This window comes from Colossoma macropomum, unplaced genomic scaffold (genome assembly GCF_904425465.1).
Source record: "Colossoma macropomum unplaced genomic scaffold, Colossoma_macropomum, whole genome shotgun sequence".
Taxonomy (NCBI): Eukaryota; Metazoa; Chordata; class Actinopteri; order Characiformes; family Serrasalmidae; genus Colossoma; species Colossoma macropomum.
In genome coordinates, this window is record NW_023494797.1 from 17,345,859 (window position 1) to 17,370,301 (window position 24,443).

General features: G+C 41.2%; 2 protein-coding genes across 2 annotated transcripts in view; one reads left to right on the plus strand and one right to left on the minus strand.

Moving 5' to 3' along the window:
• The window catches only part of vps35 (VPS35 retromer complex component), a 58,323-nt gene extending 46,552 nt beyond the window's left edge, over positions 1-11,771 (minus strand). The window contains exons 1-5 of the mRNA XM_036584454.1: positions 11,658-11,771; positions 9,262-9,360; positions 7,219-7,315; positions 5,136-5,259; positions 3,516-3,698 (exon numbers count right to left, since the gene is read on the minus strand). Of these exons, the coding sequence (XP_036440347.1) occupies positions 3,516-3,698; positions 5,136-5,259; positions 7,219-7,315; positions 9,262-9,360; positions 11,658-11,660 (506 nt within the window). The 5' untranslated portion in view covers positions 11,661-11,771. The remainder of the gene's footprint in view (positions 1-3,515; positions 3,699-5,135; positions 5,260-7,218; positions 7,316-9,261; positions 9,361-11,657) is intronic.
• A 1,215-nt stretch (positions 11,772-12,986) lies between these two features.
• orc6 (origin recognition complex, subunit 6) lies at positions 12,987-22,512 on the plus strand. Its single transcript, XM_036584024.1, has 7 exons — positions 12,987-13,089; positions 13,292-13,418; positions 14,342-14,503; positions 15,378-15,469; positions 17,773-17,882; positions 19,802-19,888; positions 21,849-22,512. Exons 1-7 carry the CDS (start codon positions 13,025-13,027, stop codon positions 21,995-21,997), a joined length of 792 nt encoding a protein of 263 aa, XP_036439917.1. The 5' UTR covers positions 12,987-13,024; the 3' UTR covers positions 21,998-22,512.
• The last annotated feature ends 1,931 nt before the right edge of the window (positions 22,513-24,443 follow it).

Below are 24,443 nucleotides of genomic sequence, written 5' to 3' on the forward strand. Positions count from 1 at the left end.
AGCTAAACTGTTGAGTTTCTCAACAACGTCAACATAGTATGAACAGCAAACGTTAGCTGGCTCAGTACGTCAGTGATGGACCACACCGCCTTACTGCTGTCACTCCTACCACATCAGAGCATATCACAGTATTCAGACTCCAGCTAGCGACGACTGGATTTCTCTATTCTGTCATAGTAGTTTGAGGGGTGAACCGCAATATATCAACACCAGACAAACAGAGTCCTCCTTTTAGGTACGTTTAAACTGAAAGTGGTGCTTTTGTGTCTTGTCTGATCTACAGGATTATCAGTTTTCTGTGCTGTGTGAGTGACAGAGTGCTGCTTCAAGTTAGCCATCTGCTAAAACAGCTAGCCTGGAAAGATAGCGCTCTCCCGCTCTCCAATGCCTCACAGCTTCCTCAGTTTACTTTCGTGTAAATCAGGGCTGTAATTTACATGAACCACTTCTGTCTTTAACTTTCGTTGCTTGGGAATGCACTAATACTTAAATATGACTGAGCGCTGTAACAGCGCTGTAGTTGAGACGAGCAGACGTGATTTAACGCTGCTAAAGCTGGTTAGGATGTTAGGAAAGAGGTGAGTTCGCTGTAGGATGGTATAGTTACACCACTGACCTCGTCACTCACGCTCGGTCACAGGAGAGCAGATCGCCAGTCGCTCCACTCAAACAGGGACTGTATAACTCCGCGTTTCAGCTGTTGCTAAAGACTAATTTTACTCCTCGCCCCTCCCTCTCTAATCATGTCGAAAAACTCGAAAGTGCGCCCTCTCCTGGCGACAGCAGAGTAGTGTTGTTTTCCTTGCAGTAGAAAACGCCACCAGGGCTTTCGCTAGAACGTGGAAGTGTGAGAATGGTGTATTATATTGAAAATTATCGAACGTTTCTTATCGCTCTATTGAAGAAAGTTATATCGCGATAATTATCGTTATCGGTTTATCATCCAGCCCTAGTTGTAAGTTATTCACAGCCCAAAGTTTATGTTTTTGTTTTCCTTTACTTTTGCATTAAAATGTGCAGAGGTTTGTCTCTGTAGAGGTTTGTAGATGTTTTAACCTTTTATTTAGAAAATCAACAAAACATGTCATTTGACCAAGAGGCCCCAAACTTTTGCATATGACTGTACGTACACACCGGAAATCTATACGGATGCTATTTTCCCTCAGTAACTCAGATTATGTTGCAGACACACAGTATAAGCGACATTCGCTGTTGTTTGTTTGTTTGTTTTCCTTAACTGTGAGTAATGGCGTTGGTGAAAATGATCAAATACATACCGGTTTACAGAACTGGCCGTCAAAGTTTGCAACAGCTGGTCGTTTCAGGAAATAAAGTTTCCCATATTTAGCTCAGTTCCTACATGCAACAGATTTTCACTCATTTTCTTAAAGGAACAAACAAAATCTATCTTTGCTGCAGTGCTGACTGTTTTCTCTCTCCTTCCAGATCTTGATGACAGTTTTCCATCTGCTGAGCTTAAATTGCTTCACAACATCAACATCTGCTCCCTTAACTCTAGTGTACTGTTGTCTGATGACTGCATGTATATGGTTTCTCAGGAAGGTGCATTCAGTTAGTAATCTCAGCACATACACGGCTCTCTCAAAGAAATTCTGCTCTAACTGTAGAGTGTAAGTGTTCTCTCCATCATCACGGACATCAGTTACCAGGACGTATGAGAGAAGGCTTGTATGTACAGTATTTCTCAGGCCGCTCTATCTAGAGGACGTTTCATTCAAAAGTCATTCAGAAGAGGCTGCAGAAGCTACGAACCTCTCTGAGGTTTTGTCTGTTCTCAGAAGATCACAAATAACACTCCATTAAAAACTGTATTAAAATCAGGATCTCGACTCATTGAAACACACTCCATAACGCCCCAAGAGTAGAAGGTGGGCACGTCACCACCACAACATGACTCTGCTTCTGTGCCGCATGGATTTTGGTATAAAACAAACTTGTGTTGGTCTCATTAGTGCTGTTGGTATTTGTTCAATGACACAAAGTGTGCAGAGGACCCACTTAAGTTTATGCAAGTTTGCCTAATGTCGTTTCTTTATTAATGTAAACAGACTTCATTTGTAGATCAGAGCACAAGGGGCACTGCAGTGATGTTCGGGTTTGGAGGTGGGGCTGAGAGGGAAGCCGGGTGGGCTGGGCTGCTGTGTTTTAGAGCTAGCGTACGTTAGCGACCAGAAAATATGGAGAGGGACAGAATCAAACGGGACTTTTGTAGCTGAGAGTCTTACGAGGCTGATGATTTTTCTCCACTACCGTCTCCATCTTCAACAAGGGAAGGTGTTTCTGATCAGGCACTGCGTCTTGAGCCTCAAGCCCCCAAAGAGTTAACGTAGTGCCAGAAAATGATTGACAGCGAGCGGCAGAGGCGCTGAACGGTAGAACATTCCCTAAACCTGTGACAGCTCGCTTCTAATTATCTGTTCAGCAGGTCCGTATTCAATATAACCCGAGTCCTGATTTCTTAGATGCCCTGAATTCTGAATGAATAAAGTGGATTTCTTTGAACTCTGTCTGGGTTTCATTCAGTTTGACATCGAGCCATGAAAAACATACTTCTATTAGGCCATTAGGTACCATTTCCTTCTATACAGGCGCTCTTGAGAGCACTGTACACATCTCACTTGTTAAGAACATGTGCAGTAGGCTGGAGGCTGAGGTCTGTTAAAAGTTAATGCAGAAAAAAAGCTAACCCAGCCTTTGTAGCCTAAGCTAGTTAACTTACACTAGCCGTTCTCTAGCATTACCAGCATCACAACCAAGCTTTTAGCATGCTGCCTGTCTGACACAGAAGTATAACAGGGAGATCGTACCAGTGTGACAGGTTGGGGTCGTTCACTGCCTCACCGGTCATCCAGGGTTTGCTGCAGTGGCCCTAAATCCTTACGTTCTACTAGCTGTTCATGGCACTGATCAGCAGCTGTTTGGAGATGTGCTAAAAAACACAATCTCTACAGTAACTAAGAATTATCAATAATAACTAACTAGAACACCGAATAACGCGCTAAATGCGATGAGACGATATGTATGGAAAACATCCAGAACGGCGCCAATGTTCTCTCTCGTTCTAGACTCGCATGGTTTCGTATTTATGAGTGGCACAAGCAGAGCCGTCTCTCTACACGGCTCTGGGCACAAGTAGGGCGTCATCAGGGGCAGTAACATTGGTTGACAGATTTGCATACTGTGACATATCATCGTACTTCGGTACGAAGACACGTCATCCTCGCCTATAGCAGAGTTGAACCAGAGGGGGCGCTGCAGAGGCGGAACCGACCATGATGAAAATGATATTTTGATAGTTTGAAAGATTTCTATCAAGATGTCTTATTATTACTACAGAGCAGAACACTTAATGAAAAAAGTTCTTAAAGTTTAGTGACTCTTTAAACACAAAAACCACAACACGCAGCTTGCACTGTGAAGATCTCTACAAGCATCATGACGTAATATTTGTGCCATACTGTCCACCGTTAGGCACAAAGTGTAGCTGTTCTTACTCTGCTTGTTCCCCGTCATCAGGCAGGATGTTCCGGGTGCACTGCAGCAGATAGTTCCTGAGGAACAAGCCTCGGAGTGGGTGCTGCACCCCACGACACATCTCCACGAGGTCCTTCAGGATGTCCTTCCGTGATTGAGGGAAAGAGCGCACATAGACAACTCCCACCGTTATCAACAAGTACCTGAGAGAGAGCGGGAAGAGGGTGAGACAAAGAGGGTATTAATATGGGAAGCACAATTCATTAAATGCCAGCAAGGCAGGTGGACAGAGACTGCAGGTAAATAAAGCGTTTAGGTCATAAGGGACAGAGCGGCACAATGCAAACAACTAAGACATTTATTTTTTTTGGGGCAGTGATAGCTGGGCTTTTAGTCCATGTAGACTAGATGAGTTTTTGATGAGCCAGTCTCTAAATATGCTCTTTTCCTTCTCAATTTAAAATAACCCATTAATTCCACCAATCTGTCTGAGCAGATGTTCCAAACATCTCCAGCTACAAGCACTGACTTATTAAAGACAAGTGGACCAGAAAAACACATACATATCCCCACTGTCAATTAAGAGCTACCTGTCTCTTGTTCTTTCGCTCTAACAAACAAGGACAGCTAACGGCAAAGGAAAAACAATCAGCATTATGGATGAGTCCACGTGGCAGAGACGTTTTATCTTTATTCAACAAAACAACTCTTCAGACATACTGAATCAATTGCCAATCAGCGGTGCTTCTGTTTCAGGTCACAAACCTCTGTCCTTCTCTGCTCTCTGTAGTAGGGCTGAACGATATATCTAATATGATTCAGTGAAAAATGGGAAAATGTAATTATATCAAATGTCTGGTATTGGAATTACAACCAACATGAAAAGTATTAGTGCCTATTATTATCTCACATTCATAACGACACATTTACTGCAGAAACAAGTGCTCGAGATTTCCATTCATTTCAGCTCACTCAAACCAGCAGGTTAGTGGATAACACCACTATCCCACTTACGGAAGACCAGGGAGTGATTCCCATACAGGCAGGAATGACACAATGAGAGTCCCAGAACAAGATTCCTAATGTTACACTTACCTACCACCATGAGTGACTCTGTGAATATGATGCATTTGCATCTAACAATGCAGATTTTTACAGCTCTGTCTGATATAATTAATGTCCACATAAAACTAATCAATGATCCATCATTCAACTGCCTTATAGGATCTCATGGCATACTTACATATAGATTAGTGATTTTGTGTAAAGTTGTTTTAAAATAAAAATACTAATCAGACCTGTCACATGCATTTTTAGCTGATTAATTCCCATATAAATAAATAAAAGCTTGTCTTTCTTGTTCACTGAATGCAAAAGCCTAAAGCAGCTAAATTGGCTCATCAGCTGTTTAGCTTCCTATCTGTTGATAGATATTAGCTTCCAGACAACAGACACAGCTAAAGCTCAAATAAACAAACATAACCCATCATGGGTCATGCCATGATGTAATGATGGTGTCAGGCCTAATAATAATAACAAATCATCTGTTATCAATACTGGTATCAACCACAACAAGGTTAATTACTGATTATTGGCCCATAAACTCTGCAGCAAAGCTGAAGGATATCTGGAGTACTCACAGTCTAGGGATGATGTTCCCAGCATATTGAACAAGCTCATACAAGTCGGCCACCTTGCGCCCTTTGGCAAACTCGTCGGTCAGGTAGACCTCCAGGTAGTGCAGCTCATCCGAAATGGCCATGTCTAAAATGGGAATTAATGCACATAAAACTCAGACACAGGGAAATAATCACACAGAGAAACAGCCCTTTAATGCATAGACAATCCTGTCAATATCCTGTTTGTTAGTTATGGCACTGGGAATATAACATGGTAAATAACATTTTATGATGACCTACCAGAAAAACCAAAGCCACTCCCAGCCTGGTAAAGACTTCTTTACGTTACCCCAGGAACCACAACACTAACGTTTCTTACACACTTTAGAAGTCAACAGTCACTCAAACCTTTTCTGTAAATACATCCCCAAAACTAAATCCCCTAAATAAAGGAGTTTGAAGTAATATGTAAACATTGTTAAAGTTTCAAAACGTAAGATTCACACAGTTCCCAGTTCATACAGAAACCAGTTTTGAACTCATTGTTTGTGATGTCACAACAACTCATTGATATACATGAGCTGTGTCCCAATCCAGGGGCTGCATTTGAAGGCCGAGTGCATCACAGTGGTGCGACTAGGCTGCCCCATTTCGAAGCTCCTTCATATGCAGCCGGGAAATCTTTTCCATGGCAACAAAGGAACCAATGGTGGACCCTTCACCAACCTACATATCCCGAGGTTCACCGTGTGCCGGCGAGGATTCGAGAACATGGCGGCGTCAGCAGAGGAGAGAACGGCGGCTGAGGAGACACTTTAAATGTAAGTATTGGGTTTAAACGAGTCGAATAGCGAACGATACAGATGTTAAAAAAGCTGATGTGGTCTGAAGAGAAACTTACACCAACGTTTCATTTCGTGTTAGGGAGCAAAGAGCCGACAGAGAGCAGCATCTCCAGCTCTAATACGTTAAAAAAATAAAAAACAAGCTAAAGTGTGTGGCTCTGTCTTTAAAGAACTTTAAAAGAACCTGACAGGAGCTGCGTTTCGTGACGCAGCCGTAAAGGCAGGAACAGGAACAGCTGCAACGCAAACAGGAAATCCAGCGTAGGGCAGACTGTCTCATTACGGTTCAGCCTTCGCGAGCCTTTGAAGGATGCAGCCCCTGAATTAGGATACACCTATATATTCACCTATCCAGCTTACAGGAGTTTAGCCCCACCCACTCATACTGAAGTCCTAAAGAGAGTATTCTTAATGAGACACAATACAGGGCAGCCAAGGAGCTCTGTTCCGATTGGCTGCTCCATATTGTACGGTCTTGAAGGCGGAGTAACAAAAACAGCCTTTTCAATTGTAAGGGATAATGAGAGGATGGAAAACAGTCAAAAAAAGATGAGTTACGACCATTTTTAGTACATATAATCGCACAAAAGGGAAAAATTAAAATACAAGAAAAATGTGAGATGTGGGCCATTTATATTACACACGAGCAATATGCATCAATATCGAACAATTCTACTGGAAATACAAGCAATGCTTAAACTCCTTACTGTGGCAGACAACTGATCCTTTTCATGTATATTTGTATATATTTGTACATAGCAGAGAGGATTTTTACTTGTATTTTTGTTTTTCCCTTACATAGGTCCCTCCTGTCTCTATATTTTGTGCATATTTTGTGTATATTGAATTTTTCAGTTTCAGTATTTTCTTTGTATTTTTATTTTTACTTTGTTTTCTTTCTGTAGAGTGATTATCTGAGCCTCACCACGAGCATTTCAATGCATGAATGTCGTGACATGTTGTGCAAATGACAAATAAACTTGAAACTTGAAAGTTGTTTGAAGTTAACCGCTAACATCATCATAACAGAAACTGCACATTTCAAGAAGTATGGTCAAATGTTGTCACTCAGAAGCACAGCCTGGCCTCATTTACGCCAAACTAGACAGAGACAGGAACATGAACTAAGGTGACAGTGCAGATGTTACACTGCAACTCTGGCATCGCAGTATGATAAGGTGGTGAACATTCAACAAGCTGAGGACTAAAGAGGGTTTAGATGTTTCTGTATTGGGTTAATAAGTAAAAAACACACATACAAAGTTCATAGTAGCTCTTAGGAGACAGCATAGAAGTCCTCAGCTCCCCCAACATATTCGAGGCATGTTTCAGTGCATCCATCAGTTTGTTCTTGTCCTGGAAGGAGGAAAAAAGACTTCATTAAGTCTCAAAAAGTCAAAGTCAAGCAGAGGAGTGAGGAACTTTCAGAAGTAATGGGTTATGTTTTCACACACTAACCCATGACTGATACTCATCAGCCGACCTGCTTAAAATTCTAAGTGCTTATCGCTAACGGAATACGAAGGTTACACAATCACAGCAATGCATTCTTTTTACATTCTATTCCATCTGAATTCCTTTCCACTTAAAGGTAATTAAGGTTCCTGAAGTATAAAATGAACTGATTTCCAACCCCATGAAAGCTCCCCGACTGGTGGCCAGTCTTAGCGTGTGACACATTCATCACCTGCTTTTGTGCTAATTGGGGAGTCGTAACTTTTGAAACTCCTTAAAATTCCCCTCGCTTATTGTATTGTCTTTCTTAATCCAGCCAAGTTCATAAGGTTCTGGTCATTTTTTTTGGCATTAGATTACAAAGTGCTGTCTTAGGGTTTCAGTCACGTGATTTTTCTGTTGTGGCCGCCATATTTGGGACCGAATTTCTGGCTTCGCTGCTCCACACGAACGTAACTAGAGGAGAAAGATGACTAAAATTACCCTCCTTACTTTGGAAGAGAAAAAAACCAACAGAGTCGATAAAATAGTCCTTATACAGTTTCCACCCTGAACTCCTGATCCCACTTAAACCGGCGGAAAGATACCAAATTTGTTTCCTGACATTTATATTTATCTCATACTCAGCCCCTCTCCCTATTCTGGAGAGTCTCTCAAAGCATTTAACAGCACAGAAGCCCACCGGCTCTTCACGTCAGGGTGGGTAAAGGATCCCATGGTGCTGCATAAAGAGGAGAAAGGCTCTGTCATCATAGGAGGGTAACGACATCAGCTAATTAACACAGATGTGAACAATGCTGGCCTTTAGATCACTTTCTCTAATGTTAACGGCCGAGACATAAATAGTCGACCCCCTAACGGAGCTGCAGACAGCCGGTCTAACTTTACTCTCTGTTTCTGGAGATTTAAATGAGGTTTGAATGGAGAAACATAAGCGTTAAATATCAGACTGAATGTCGTGGGGTCGGAAAACAACGTTGTGTTTCGACAGACGTGATTCTGTAAGTTTGCTAGTGCAGTTAGTTCAGACTTCAGCTCCAGTCCTGCAACCCCTGCACTGCATAACTGTAGTTTCCTGGTTAAAATACCTGATATTATTAGCTAATTAATCCCTTCTTGAGCTGAACGAGGTGTGAACAGCAGAGAGAAACACTAAACTATACAGTGCAACGGCTCCAAACCTGGAGTGAAAACACTGAATTAAAGATCTGTTTCTCTCGTCTTCTGTCGCATCATGCGGGAGAATCATTCACAAAGCACGTCGCGCAGCGCAGACACTCCCCAATTCGGTCCTCAAAATGGCAGCGACTTCACAGTGTGACGTCACGTGAAACACAAGAATAAATGAGCAGCCCTACAGTCTTATACTTGAAATTCAAGGGTTCAGATCCAGAGAAACCTTGTGTTTAATTAAAAAAGTAGTGCAGTATGTAAACACTGTTGAAGTTCACTCCCCAGCCCAGACATTAAACAGTCCATTTAGAGTCACAATAAAACAATGTAATTCCATCTATCCACCCTTTCAGACTGATGTTATAAGGAGTGTTTCAGCCCAGATTGCTTTTTGAATGAGGGGCAATACGTTCTTAAAGGCACAGTAACAAAAACAGCCTGTCTAACAAGTCAAAGTTAAAAATCATGGCTGTAAAAAACCATTCAAAGACCATCAGTGGACTCATTTGAAAAAATGCAAGAAAGATTAATTATATGGCCACTTTAAATATGGACATGTGGCTTTCTGACAAAACGAATCAGTAAAGTATTGATCATACTTCTAGCTGAAGGTGCAGCGCTGCATAGTACGCTAGCCGACATCACCACAGTAGGGAGGCAGACGCTGGACTTACCAGGCAGCGTTTCATCTGAAATGACTGGACTTTGACTGCCTGAATAGCCTCGTCCAACAGCTTCTCCTGCTCATCTTGGGGTGACTGCTGGGTGGTAGGCTAGGAAAGAGGTCAAAGGATCAGCATCAGTGAAAGTGGAAGCAAACACCTACACTATATGCTTAAAAGTTTCTTTGGAAATCAAGACTATTAACAGGTAGTTTGTTGCAGTGAACTGTTTTTTTTTCCTGAACTGGTATCCAGCGAGTATTCAGTGAGGCTATGGGATACAAAGCAGGCAAAAATCAAGGAAAGCTGGGAGGAAGGGTTTCATTCAACTATTCAGACACAGGCTAGATGTCGAACCTGTGAGGATTTGATTGCATTCAGCTGCAAGAGCGTTACTGATGGTAGATATTGGACGATTAGTACCGTATCATGAACACCACTCTTATGAGGGGCAGTCTGACAGTATTTTATTCTTATTGTGATCAAATGTCATAATACGTGTTTCTTAGCACACTACGCACAATATCAGTGCTTAAAGAACACTGACAAGTCTGGATGAACTGCATGTTTCATCATTTGCTCTGTTAACTCAGATTTAGTTCAGCACAGTATGTGAGACACTGAATTAAAATGATGGAGTGTGTTTTATGTGACACTACCGAGGCGTTTCCCAAATCTAACTTACCGAACTTCTGAAATAATAACCATTGTGACACATGCTGTGTATCATAAAAGTGCCTTCTAGTATTGTGATGTTATATTTTCTCCGTTCTGACCACCACTACTGCGGCTCATCTCAAAGGTACTGAATGGAGCTCCATCACTCCAGAGAACACAGTTCCACTGCTCCACATCCCAGTGCTGGGGGGCTTTAGACCCCCTAGTCCACATTTGATATTGGGCACGATGACCGGAGGCTCCAGAGCCTAATGAATTCACTAGGAACATCTGGACAATTTTGGACATCTATACAGTCTATGTACATATGATTAAACGGCCAAGAGCAACGTCAGCCACCAATCAACAGCTGGTCCAAATCAAGGATGTCAAGTTGTCAAGTAACTGTAAAACACAAACTACATAAACACTATAAGCAATATGGCAAAATGTCACATCACGACACCTCAAGATGTTTTTACGATACATAACATGTCTTAATATTTTTTCTGACATCTGATAAGTTAGAACAGACAAAGAAGCACCACATTTCCAAAAACTATTAATTGAATTATTTGTATTGAACATTTTACACACTGTGCTGCACTAATTCCTATTATACAGAACTAATTTTACTGTCTTTCTAATCAAACATGCACTTGGAAAGTGTTTTTACAGCACTGACGATATGAACCATATGCTCAGAAATGTTCATTGTAACATGTTGGGACGTAATTTATCACAATATCGATAAACATTGTTATATGGCCTAACTCTGATCTGGATCTAGACCAATTAAATAAGTTAATCAATGGAGTTGATCAGTTAAATGAAAACGGTTTTATCGAGTGTGGAGTGGGGGCATTGCACAAACACGTCCCATTTCCTCTACAAATAACCAACCCAATTCCTGACCACCACCACCACCAACCCACAAAACACCTTCCAGAAATCCATATGACCGAACCTGCAGTGCAAACAGTCAGGAAGGCGTTTACCTCTCTACACCTATGTACTCATATATATCGTTAAGAGCTCAGTTTATTTACACCAGTGACAGCTAACCAGCGAGACACCGTCATCTTAGCGCCAGACTGCGGGGTCTGCAGGTCTGTTTCAGCGCGAAACTCATGAAATCAGCGGAGCTGCGCGGAATCTTTTCATTAATTTCAGCGCAATTTAGGTTAAATAAGGACTGAAATTAAGGGCGAGGCTGAAATTAGCTTCCTATTCGCCAGCGTCTTGTTCGAATTTCCCGTTCCACCTTAAATAGTGCAGCAGCTCCATTCTGGCGCCTCGCATCGGGATGGAACTCCTCCGCCATTTAAGGTGGAACGGGAAATTAGACCGAGAAGCTGAGCTCAGCTTCGTGGGCGAACGCTAGTTATCCTTAGCCGGCTGGCCCGAATCCGAGGGCGAGACAAGCGAAGAGCGGCCACTGCGAATAAGTAAATAAGCACAGAACCCGTCTTCGGATCCAGCAACGTCGCTCTAAACGTCGGTAATCAGCGCGGAGTGTAAAAACTGGGGCACCTTTAGCTTTAGCTTAGCTTAGCTTAGCTTAGCTTCCTACAGGCCTCCGCAATGGCACTGATAGCAGGAGAGCTAACGAGCTAACTTCCACGCTAAAAACAGCCGCCTTGGAGCGCTTCGCGCCCCGCTGCCGAAGCTGCTGCTGATACTGTACCAGCGGAGGCTCGGTTCTGAGATCCAGGAGGAGTTTTATTGTGAATTTACTGAGTTTTACTCACCATGATTATTAAATATCAGCAATCACAGGACGCCCCTAATAACGCTCTCTGTCATGTGACGCCCGGCCACGTCCGCGCTGATTGGCTGAGCCGTGTTCCGCCAGGAAGGCGCTGATTGGCTGAAATATGTAAGCTAAAAGTTTGGGTTTCGGACAGGAACTAGGCATATTTCATTTTCATGTCACTCAGTTCTTTCAAAGATTTCAATTCTTGAAGAATCCTAGCAAAAAGTCCAGGACGAAGTACCTTCTAATCTAACTATGCTCTGTTTTCTCCCTCCCTTTTATTCCCTTTCTTATTTTTATATATTCATATTTAAGTCTTCATATTTATCATGTATTTTTAATATAATACAGTAAATACAGTTTGCACTTTAAATTCTACCTCTGCTTCTGACCTTCATTTACTGCTCATGCACATATCTGTGTTTACAGTCTATGCAACTATTTTCTTTGCACTACTTTTTTTTTATTACTGCACCAGGGAAGCAGCCTGACCGTGTTTCATTACACTGTACAGCCCTGTATTGGTAAAATGACAATAAAGTTGAATTGAATTCTATTTTATCTATTTATTAGCTTTTACTGTGTTTTGCATCCTTTCAGTAAGTCTGTTGTCGTGCCGCTCGTGTAGTGTCACATTTTTCATCTTTGTTTTCTTTCACTGATTTTCAATTATTATATAATAGGACTAAAACTGAATGTAAATATGTGTTTTGGTTAATGACGTCGTTATTTTAGCAAAACATTTTCCACACAAAAAGCTTGGTCGCTTTATTTGATGTACCGTTAAACTATTTGAATCTCCCCAGCAATAAATTAAATGTTTTATCTTTAGCATCTTAGATAACTTTAAGGACTTTTATATTTAATCTTTCCTTAAACTAGAAAAAAAATCACACTGAGAAGTTCAACTTACGAATTTTACAAAGTCTGGCAACCTCTCATCTCTCTTCTCATCATGTACCTCATAAGGCATTTTATTTATTTATTTCCCTGTCTTATTAGACCAGTTTTTTTTGTTGTTGTCGTTGAGGGAATGTATGCTATACGTTAATGGGAAAGTTGGGCATCAATGTTGTCATTGTTAATGTGCATGTTGTAATATTAGCCGACAAACGTCCAATAAAAACGTGTACAAAAAAATATTTTTTTAAAAAACTAATTTAAAAACACGCAAAAGTGCTGAATAAATGAAGCGAAATAAACGACGTGTCACCTTTCAACGCAGAGCATGACCTCCAGCTCAACCAATCAGAAGAAGAGAAGCGTCGAGCTCCACCAATCAGAGCTCACTAGGTCTGTCGGGGGGCGTCAAATTTCCCGCGAAAAAGCCGAGGCTGCTGTGGTTGTAGTGGAGCTGCGGAAATGGACAGAGAACTTTTCGGCAGACTTGCGGCCAAAATGGGCCTGACGTCGGTCAGAGTGCTGAGGTTTGTGCGCATTTGGCGCATTAAGACCAAAGATCCGTGACTTTATTGTTGCATTTTGACTTTTAACTCGTGTTTTAGCTTCGCGGCCTCCCCGGCTGCACAGACTGAGACTCCGCGCTGCCGGGGATTCAGTGAGTTCGTGTGATCTGAGTTATCTAGAACATTAACAGCGGTCTCTGTTCTCTGTTTATCCACATCGCAGCCAGGCGGAGGAGTACCTGCGGCTCTCTCAGGTCAAATGTACCGGTCTCGGTGGCGCCACCGCCACCAGCAGAGCGGTTATTTGTCTCGAACTGGCGGCGACCTCGATGAAGTTTCCTCTCGACAAGGTACAGCGCGAGGGGTTTAAAGGGGAACTTCACCAGTTTTTCAAAATTCCTGTATAATTTACTGTTTAAGATGTAAACAAAGGCATTCAGGGTGGTTTTGTGTGAAGTTCTCCGTCCTACACTCTTAAAGATGGTTCTTAAAGGGTTCTTTAGTAAAGGCAGTTATTCTTTCGAGAACCATGAGTTCCATATAAAACCACTTGCATGCTTCAAGGGTTCCATGGTGAAGTCGTTCTCCAGGTTGATGTAGAATGTGTTGCATACGGGTCTGTATGGAAGCTTTTTGAAAATGGTTCTATATAGCACCAAAGAAGGTTCTTCTGTTGTCAAGCTTGCACCAACAGTGGAACCCTTTTTGGTGCTATATAGAACCATATACAACACTTTCTCCATCAATATATAAGAACCATTTCACCATGCAGGCATATAATGGTTCTGTAATGAACTCATGGTCCTCATGGAACCTTTAAAGAACATTGTATATATCGCTGCTGTCGGAACAAAACCTTGCACCTCCATTTTTGTCGTTTTTGAGTTTTGAGTTGTGGGTAAATTTCATGATGAATGGACCAAAAGAAACGGCCCAAAATGACTTGGGGGGGGGAAAAAAATTGTGGTTCCATTGACTTACATTAAAAGTAAAGATGTTAAGTTATAATGTTGGAGATATGAGGTTTTGTTCTGACTGTGTGTGTGTGTGTGTGTGTATATATGTGTGTGTGTGTGTGTGTGTGTGGTGTGTATGTATGTATGTATGTATGTATGTATGTGTATATATATATATATATATCTCTCTGCAATGACCCATTTCATGCCAAACCACTCTGAATTCTCGTCGTCTGAATTCTGAGATATCAAACTCTTGGTCTGATTTTCCCCTTTAAGATCAGGAGTCGAGCTCTGTTTTTCTCCATGTTTTGTAGGATTTTGCCATCAAGCTCTCAGGGTTGAATAAGAAAGTCTACCAAAGCAGCCTAAAGTCATTGGAGTGTATGCTGGGTCTGCAGTCCAGTGTTGGGCTCAGAGAGCTGGCTGTGCAGTACGGGTGTTTGGACGCAGTGAAGGTGGCGTCTCAGATCCTTGAAACGGTAAGCGTGCACAGCTGCTCAGAGGAACGTGATGATTCACTCAGAACTGTAAGTGTCTGTAGTCGCCTCTTCTGCTCGGTGAATTCACTTAATAGGCCTCTCTGGCCTGAAACTGTCACGTTATGTAATGTTCTGTAGGACAGCACTGCATCCTTCAGCTTCACCGGTTTGACAGAATTCATGCTCTCCTTTTCGTCTGTCTGTTTATCAGTGATTTCTCACTACAGTATTTAGCCACACTACCCAAATACTTCCTCCCACCTTTAAATGCATCATTTAGAAGGGGATTTTCTTAGTCTTTAATCTAGAAAATCTCACTATCAAGATTAATGTAGCCCCACTGTAGGAAGTGAGTAGTAATGTTGAAGTAAGGAGGTTAAATTTTTCATTTTTGCTGCAGTGCCCCTTTAAGGTGCAGTCATTACTGATGCATGTTCAATTCCACACATACAGCATGTATGATCTCCATAGCAAAGCACTGACCAATAGAATGAGACACTCTGGATCACCCATGATCCTGAGGTCTCCATGTCCAAAGCCCAGTGTGGGCTAGAGGGGTATAAAGCCCCCCCAGCATTGGGCTGTGGAGCGTGGAGCTGTTCTCTGGAGTGATGGAGCTCCATCCAGGACCTTTGGGATGAGTTGGAGTGACGCAGAACTGACCATCCAACATCAGTACCTGAACTCACTAATGCTCAATCAAATCCTCACAGCAGTGTTCAACATCTAGAAGCCTCCCAGAAGAGTAGAGGCTGTTACTGCAGCACAAACTCACTATTAACACCTTCATTTCAGAAGCAGCTCTGGAGGAGCCGGTCTGTACAAACCTTTAGACGTGGTTTAGTTACCTGACTGTCGGACGCTGTGTTTCAGGTATGAGGCCAGTCTGCCTGCAGCTCAGCAGCAAAACCTCGACCTGTCAAAGCCGCTCTTCACCACTGCGGCTCTGTTCACTGCCTGCAAGTGAGTGTTTTCAATTTTAACTTTTCACTTTGTCGTTTTAATTTTCATGCTGATATAAATGCTGTTCTGTTTCTGACGGAGGTGCCATGTTCAGTATTGGGTCAGAGTTCTGTAAACCGAACTGTTCTTCCCAGGAGTTTGAGATTGACGATGATCAATTGATGGAGCTTTGAGAATAACAGTAGAAACGTATTATGTAATGCAGTAACTGTTATAATTTACTGTGCAGTAAATGTCAGCCTTTTTGTCCCACACTGTCAGTCGGAGGTGCAGAACAAAGCACACCTACAGCTACACTCATCATATAACAGGCGATAATATAAACATTCAGTATAGAGATTTGGCTTTGTAGTCTATTATAATGGCACTAACATAATTTGTCTGATTTGCATGTAATAAATATTTCAGCAAAAAAAGGAAAGACTGTTAACAAATATTATGATATAACAATCATAGTACAGTAGGGTTAATGATTCTGGGCTTTTTCTGACACCCATCTAGCAACCCATCTCCAACATTTATCCATATATTCTTCTGTTCAGCCTACGGCAGTTTAGCCCCACCCACTCACAATCGCAGTGAATTTACAAAGAACGTTTCAGCCCAAGCAGCTTTCTGAATGAGGCACAGTGCAGCATGTTTACACAGATCAGCCTTAAAGGCACAGTAACAAAAACAGCTTAAGGCAGGAATCGGCAACATGCGGCTCTGTTACTGTCCTGTTGTGGCTCCACAGCAGAATCAGATCTGTAGGTAAAAATAAAATAATCCTCCTTTACAGTAAAATAAAGCTCTGCTGATCGTTCAACACAGTTTAACAATAAAAGGTCTTAAACGCTGGAGTTAATGTAGAACTGCTGATTCACCCTTTAACCCTGAAGATCAGCACAGACTGCTGGTCACCGTAGCAACCCAGACAATAGTCTCATCTAGCTAGTAGCTAACAAAACAACAGAGAGATTTAAGACGAGCATCGATAATTTGGAGATGAATGGACTTATTTGTGTTTATAATCACTCCAGCTGGTTGATACGTTTAATCTGCAGCGAGAAACTGAAACACTAAAAAGTCGCGAGGCTGAAGTCAGTTTCTTATTCAAATTTTCCTGTTCCACCTTAAAAGGTGCAGCAGTTACTTTCTGGCCCCTCAGGCACCATTTAAGGTGGAACGGGGAAATTTGAATGAGAAGCGACTTCAGCCTCATAAAAAGTCAAACATTGAGAGACATTTTACAAGAAACTGTTCTACTTTTGAGGACAAGTTTCCTGCTGGAGATGTGAGAAAAGCAGCTATAGCTGAGCTAAAGCTTAAAGCAGAGCAAAGGGAGTCTGTATTTTCATTTATATTATTTTTTTTATCCTATAATAATACATCAGCACATACTGAGACATATTTACAGCCAAGATGGTAAAATGGACATAAGGTGTTGTGGTGCTCAGTGTAGTTTGATCATTGTTGAAAGGACAGAATGGCTCTTCTTAACTTTTGGGTTGCGACCCTTGACTTTAGGGATAAAGGGAGGTTTGACAGTGGTCATGAAAAAGGATTAACTTTTTTTGGTACATAAATCCACATAAATGTCATAACTGCACCTTGAGAAGGAAAAAAATAAGAAAAAAACTCATATCTCCGAAAAAGGTAACTTTACAGGAGATGGAGAAAATATGAACTTGCTTGCGTTGGGACTTTGTGTTACAAGTACGTTTGGACCATTTCACTTCATCAGATCATCTTAAATTTTAATTTTAAGTGTAACTGGAATTTTCAGATTATGCAGAAAGGTGTGTGACAATGTATTATTCATTATGTGTTTCGTAAACGGCTCTGCTGCTCATTTAAAGAAAGAAAATAATGTAAATGCTTTTTATAAGAATACAGAAATCCACAGAGGCCATGAGGTTAGCATTTTCTGGATTGTTATCTTGAAATGAGTTAACTATCTTGTGGTAATGAGTGAAATATATTGTGATTTCAAAATAACAAAGTTGCTAACAGGATATTTAACTTATCTCAAGATAATAATCCAGAAAATGGCAGCAGCTCATGGCCTCTGCGGGTTTCCGTATAAGGAGGAAGTGTTGCTATAAATCAGTTTGTTAGACTGTGTGACGCCCAAATGTACCAAGTCCAGCTCCATCAGATCCGTAAGATCACTGCGGTGATTTTCTGCTCCCTCTGGAGGCTCAGGGTGTTCTGCGTTATATTGAGGCGTTTGCCAGGGTGTTCAGGCCTTTGGCTCGTCTGCTTTGTGGTCTGGAGGAGGGCGAATGAAAGTAACAGCTGCTCTGACATTTACTTTGAAGGTGCATGAAAATCAGAGCAGATAAGAAGCTGGCGTCGTCCTCCGGAGCGAAGAAGGGCATCTTCGACAGGCTCTGCGCTCAGCTGCAGAAGTTTGGGCAGGAGATTTGCAGTAAGTGAGAGAACCTGATTAACTCTCTCCTGTGATGGAGGCAAAGCTTCAGAAGAGCTAATTAGGACCGACCTTCGTTTTGGTTACACGAAACACATTTCAAAGATAACAAAGACTAACAGATGCACTGAATGAACGTGTCTTAAACACAATTATATAGATGAAAAAGTGATCTGCGTCATGCATTATTCTTGGGGTGGTTGCCATGGACACGGAACAATTAGAGTTTTCTTTAACTTGTACATCAAACGCTGTGTTTTTCCAAAGGAGAGTTGCTGAAGGTTGTATTTACGTCAAAGAGGCAGTGAGAGAGAGTTTAGACTCACTGTAGAATTTTAGCTTCTCCTGTTTTTCTGAAATCTGAAGAAATGGATTCTTATCTTACCCTAATGTGGAAAACGTGCTGATACTCGCAAAACAGGTGCATCACAAACGTAGTGTCCTTAACTACAGTCTAAAGTTTGGACACATTCATATTTTTTCTTAATATTTCTGTTTTCCTCATGTTAGAGTAATAATGAAGGCGTCAGGACACATGGACTAATGCAGGGACCAAAAACGTCTAATTTACGTCCTTTTAGAAATCGTCCCTCACTCAGTTTGTCTTGACGTAGCTTCACATAATCTTGGCGTTTACTCAAGCAGCTTCGTGACGAGTCACCTGAGATGTTTTTCCAACAGGACTGAAGACGATATGCCTTGTTATTACTGAAGACCACATGTTGGAGGTGTTTAAAATCAGAGACCAGCCTTTTCTTCTTTAATTCCCAGTCAAATGGCCGTTAAGTACAAGTTAATCATTTGTCAGCATCACAAAAAAAAGCAGAAAACGTATTCGACAGAAAATTACACAGACGCCTCGAGAACTGAATATATATTTTTTCAGTGGTCAGTGAGTCGCTCTTCCCCTTTATTCCAGCTTCCATTCTTTTCAGGAGACTCACTTTCAGTTCCTCAAAGAATCTGCAGACACACCTCCAAAGTTCAGTCTTAGAAGCTGGTTGATCATTTTCTGAAGTAATCAAACACATTCAGTGGTGTTGAGGTCTGGACTCTGGGGTGGTCAGTCCACTGTTCAGCTTCTTTGTTTTATGTCCGTCTCCTTTTCTCAGTGAGGTTCTTCTCGACAGATACACATCCTTTCAGACCCACAGCGCTGAGTCGTCTTCTCACAGTGGAAGGATGGACAGAAACACCTGTGGATGTTTTCAGATCTGAAGCAGCTTGATTTTCTCCTCTCTCTCAGAGATGAAAGCTTTAAGTGCTGTTTATCTGATGGGGGCAGTTTAGGGGTCGACCAGCTCTTCCAGGTGGTTGTTAGGAGCCACATTTTCTCTGGAGCTTTTAACCACTTCTGGAAATTCGTTTTTCCTTTGACTTTCTCCGTCTTTATTGAAGTGGAACATCTTCTATCTAATCTCCTTAAGGATCTCCTGAAAAATGAATAGCTTGTACTTAATGGCCATTTTGAAGTGAACTAAATGGACGGTTGTCTGATTTTTCTCCACACATAAATCTGGTTCAGTCTATCAAGAGCTGCCTTGGAGAGTTCAATTACAAAGACTTTCAAATCCTTGCGGTTGAAGTGCTGCCCTTCCTTGTCATGAAAAGCCTCCTTCCTGATACAAGTGGATTAGATCTTGTATCTGATCTCCTCAGAAACATCAGAAAAATGAGTCATTTGTACTTAATTGCCATTTTGAGTAGTTTTGCATGTGCATCAACCTCTATTTTAGTTTAGTAGACAAATTTGCATTTAGGTGTCTGATGGGATGATGAAAAAGGGCAAAATGTTGCTTTTAACACATATCGAACCCAGTACAGCACACAGTGTTAGAACAGAGACCTGTGCGTTCATTTTTTTAATGTACACACATTTAAAGATGTAACTCTACTGTCTCTCATGCTGTCTCTCTTAGGTGAATCCTCTTCTGTGAAGGGATCAATCAAAACAGCTCAGAAAAGACAGAAGACCCTCACTGAGATGCTGCAAGAGGGAGAGGATGGTAAGAAACCAGCTCAGCTATCCTTAAACAGATTCATTAAACTGCTCCTAATCTGATGAGCAGCGCTAATGAGCTACAAACAGTGATTAACGAAGACAAGGGAAATGATGTTAGAAATGAGTGAGTATCTCTCTGAACTGACTTATGAGGGACTGATTAAGACTGAGGAGGATTTACAGTAGAGACTCCTGTAATATTGGATTGAATTTTTTTGGAAAATTGTTCTTCTGTGGGATCAGCCAGTGGTCAATATTAGCGTTCGGTCAGGGAGTTCAGGATTATAGAGGGTTTGTGCCCAGCAGCTGTGGGGAGTAGATAAAGCTCGTAGCAGCGGTTCATTCAGGCCTTACTGTGAGATAAGTACCAGATCAGAGCGCATGACGTCCGGACGTTGTTGGTCGTTTAATGTGGCATTTTTTTGGGGGTTTTATTTTATTAGGGCTGTTTTAGAAGCTTCCTTTTGTCTGCTCTTCTAATCTGTGAGGGAAGCAGGTTACTTTAAATTTCCCCAAGAAACTCCAAATAGGGGAACCTGACTGATGGTTCTACACTCTTGGTTCTCTTCTACACTCTTTGGTTCTACACAGAGCTATTTATGAGGTTTTATGACGTCGAGTACAGGCCAAGTCAGAACTTAAAGCTCTTCTGTTTCTTATTCCTCTTAATTCTCAGTTCTGTTGTGTGATGGGACACAGGGGCTCGGGGCGGTATGGATAGTTCTGGTTTTCGGGTTGTTGGAAACTGGCTTTACAGGCTGATTTTAAACTTCACATGGTGAAACTTTTATGCAAATAACTGCACATTGTAAGTTGCATGCAACATAATTTCCGTGCATCTTGACAGTTACATGAAGGAGTGCAAAAACGAAGCTGCGCATGTTTGATTACTCCAGATCAGCAGCTTGTAGTTTTGGTATTGTTTGGTATCACGGCTTCGTTCTCTGTGTAAAACCGTGTGTGTGGAGTTTTTGATGTGCTCTGTGTGTGTTAAGCTTTGTGAAAATGAATGAGGCATAACTATTGTAATATCTTGCTCTCGGGCTCCTGAGTGGTGTAGCCGTCTAAGCGTAAGCGTTGGCTGCATGATCAGGAGATTGCAACTTGGAGGAAGCCTTCGCCCTCCTAGCACTGGTGGTATTGTGAGAGTGGTGGAGTCCTAACTAGTGGGTGGGACTGGATACTAAATTGGGGGAAGAATCAAAAAAAATAAAAATTATGTAAAATCTTGCTCACCCTATATAAAAGCCCATATTCATAAATACACTATACTGTAATAGATGCTGAAACTGTCAGAAATCTTAATATCATGATATGAATTTTCATCATTTAATATCAGCCAGGAAGTTGAGCTAAAGAGCAAGAAAGATAGATATTTAGCCAAATTGGACTCTTTAGTTTGGTCCTCATGACTGTTCCAGCTGCCTCAAGTGTGCATTAAAAATGATGGTTCTTCAAGGGTTCTTTCATAAATAAAATGGTTCTATATAGAACAATTAACACTCGAAGAACCATTTATTTGATATACATCATTAAGATTACTGACCGTTTCAGTGTCTGTTACAGTAGAGTGTATTTATGAATATGGGCTTCTAGGATTGGGTGAGCGGGATATTACAGCGATGAAGCTTCTCTCAGATTAACACACAGCAGACAAAAAACCCACCACACAGTTGACTTTATACATATTCATTTTTTCCCCATCCAGGTGAGAAATGCCCTTATTCTGTGTTTGGGGGAAATGGCCCCAGAGATGAAGCAGGGATCTGAATTATAGAGACGAAGGAGATTTTGCCAGTGAAAAATCCTTTTAAGCCCTGAAAGAAAAGCCTTCATACTTTCGGGAGATAAATGTTTTTTTTTGTTTTTTTTTTTCCCTGTAGCACAGTCTGTCTTGTGTTATGTGCCAGAGAGATTGTAGTATGAGGCAGTAAATTGAACTCTGTCTCTCTGTCCTCTCTCAGATGATGGGTTGCCAACATCTCCTAAGCAACAGAGGGAGCAGCAGCGGCCGAGGGAGGACGAGGCTGAGGAGGACGCGAAACAGAATTACGAGGAATGGAAGAGAAAAATCCTAGAGAATGCACTCAGGGCTAAGGCGGCGGATTCATGAGCGCAGACTGGCGGTAGTTTTTATTTATTATGTTCCTGGTTTTCTTTTTTTTTGTTTTATTTTTCCCCCTTTTTCCATCAAGTGGCTTTATTTGCCAGATGAAACACGTCTTCGTCTGTCAGACCAGAGCTGCGTGTGCAGATATATGGTTGCCCACACTTTCGTTTGATTGCATTCAGAGAAATGGTAGTTAGTGAGTTCTGAATGATTCGGTGGCTCATCTTTGCGCCGCTGCGTTATGTTCTGCTCTCGGCCTGAATGGCTTGATTATCGCATTGTTCCTGCAGGACGGTGCTGGATTAATAGTGCAGAGTAAGGTGCTCTTAATCAAGCTCTCCTTACGTTTGACTGTCATTTGCATCAAGTATCTCATGTTGGTGACTATTCAGTCTGGAAATCATCACGAGTTTCACATCTTCTGTAAAAGTGAAGAAAACCTTCCTGCACAATGAGTGGTTTCCATGAACTTCCATGTCATTTTAATAAAAGTAAAAATTACAGGTACTTGTATCTTGACTGGTTTGATTTAAAGACATGCACATGATCTATAGCAATTCGTTCTAGCCGTTACTAAACAAACTCATATATATTGAAACTGAAGCAGCTGAACTTCAGTGCACAGCAACAAATATAAATCTTTGCAAATGAAAAACAGCCAACAGTAATATTTCTCAGTGAGATTACTGTAAGAATCTTAACTCATTTCTAGACTTTTTACTTGTTTCATGTCATTTTATCTAGAGTCATTCTTGTTTTAGGGTAACTTGTTCTATTTGTTTCAACGAGCAAACCTTCAAAAAACTAGTTATAATATTCTTACAGTGATCTGATCCTCCTCGTTTACATTGATGATTTTCACTTGCCAAGGAATCATTTTTCCACAGTACAAATTCAACTTAAGCTGTTTAAATCAGTGTCTATTGTAAATTTACATCTAATAAACAACAAACTGCTAACCTTTTATTTTAAAGGATGCATATTGGGTTTTTTTTTTTATGATTGTTTCCAAATGAGACACTTCTAAATGTGTGATTCACTAAACATTAAACTTTATTCATTATGACCTGGATTAATACATAACTGGAGGTCTGTTATTTGAAAGTCACAAGTAAAACGAATGGGTTATTAGTTGTAATAATACACAAACACTTTGACATTGTTATGGAAATGACAGAGCATGAATTAATCACTGTGCACTCAATAATCCGATCTGATTATTCAAATGGTCATGTAAACACTGTACTCCGATCTAGAAATCTGATAAAGAGGCTGGATTTGAGCTCAGTAATCAGATTTCTCAGTGCTGTAAACTCTTACTCTGATTTCTTTTGCATTTCTCAGTCTGAGCATGTGCGAAAACGAGTCGTGCGAGACGCAGCAAAACACTTTTGGAGCGACGCTGAAACCAAATACATGCTTGAAGAAATGAAGGATTGAAATATTCTTCATCTTCTAGATGATGTTTGTTCATATTTTCAGGTAAAGCGGCACGACGATTTAAAAAAAAAGCCGAGTCATGAAGTTTGAGTTTTACGTTACGTTTACGTCGCGTCGTCTTGTGTGAGTTTATTGGCTGGTTGAAAAGCAGAAATCTGATTACTGTCTGACTCATGTAGACCTGGAGTTTCCCCATTATCTGATCACTCAAGTGCATTTAAACTGATCAGATTACTGACAAAATCTGATTTTCTGCAGTTATCAGATTATTAAGTGCATGTAAACACATTCACACCTTATCAGTGTGTAACTAGCAGTAGGTTCTAGGTAGCATTAAGTGAATTCTGGAGTTTATTACTCAAGAACTTATAAGAATTGAATAAGTCACTAGTGCTTTAAGATGTGTTCTGTATTCTGAAGTGCAGTTTGTTGTCATTAAATAGAGACTAAAAAGTGCTAAACAGGTTTTCAGTAAGTAAATTTGCGTTCTGTTCTACAGTCAAGATTTTTGACAGCTGAAAAACGTGCAAGCTCAGAATATTAAGGTGAACACTTGGACAAATGGCTCTCCTCTGTCCAGGCTCCCAAGTGGTGGAACGAATTTCCACTGGCTGTCCAAACAGCAGACTCCCTCACAGTAAGCTTGCTGAAGACCACCTCTGTGTGAAGCACTTAAACGAGAACCAATCTAAGAACTTATTGAACTGCATTGCACTTGTGCTGTATTTAGCTCTGAGTTGTTCTTTCTAAGTATCTGCAGTGGCTTTTGTTTTCTGCCAGTGTCTGAATCAAGATCAAGTGGAGTATGGACTCGAACCTATTTGTACAAGCTAAGATGCGTCCTCTGAGTGGACAACAAAGCGCTTTGGGTAGTCACTCTGGACAAGAGCGTCTGCTAAGTGTCGTAAATGTAAAAGTTCAATCAACATAGCCTGAATAGAAACTTAATTTGTGATTCAAATGGACCTTTTTGAAAACTTGTTCAGCAATTTTTAGTCCCTGATTAAAA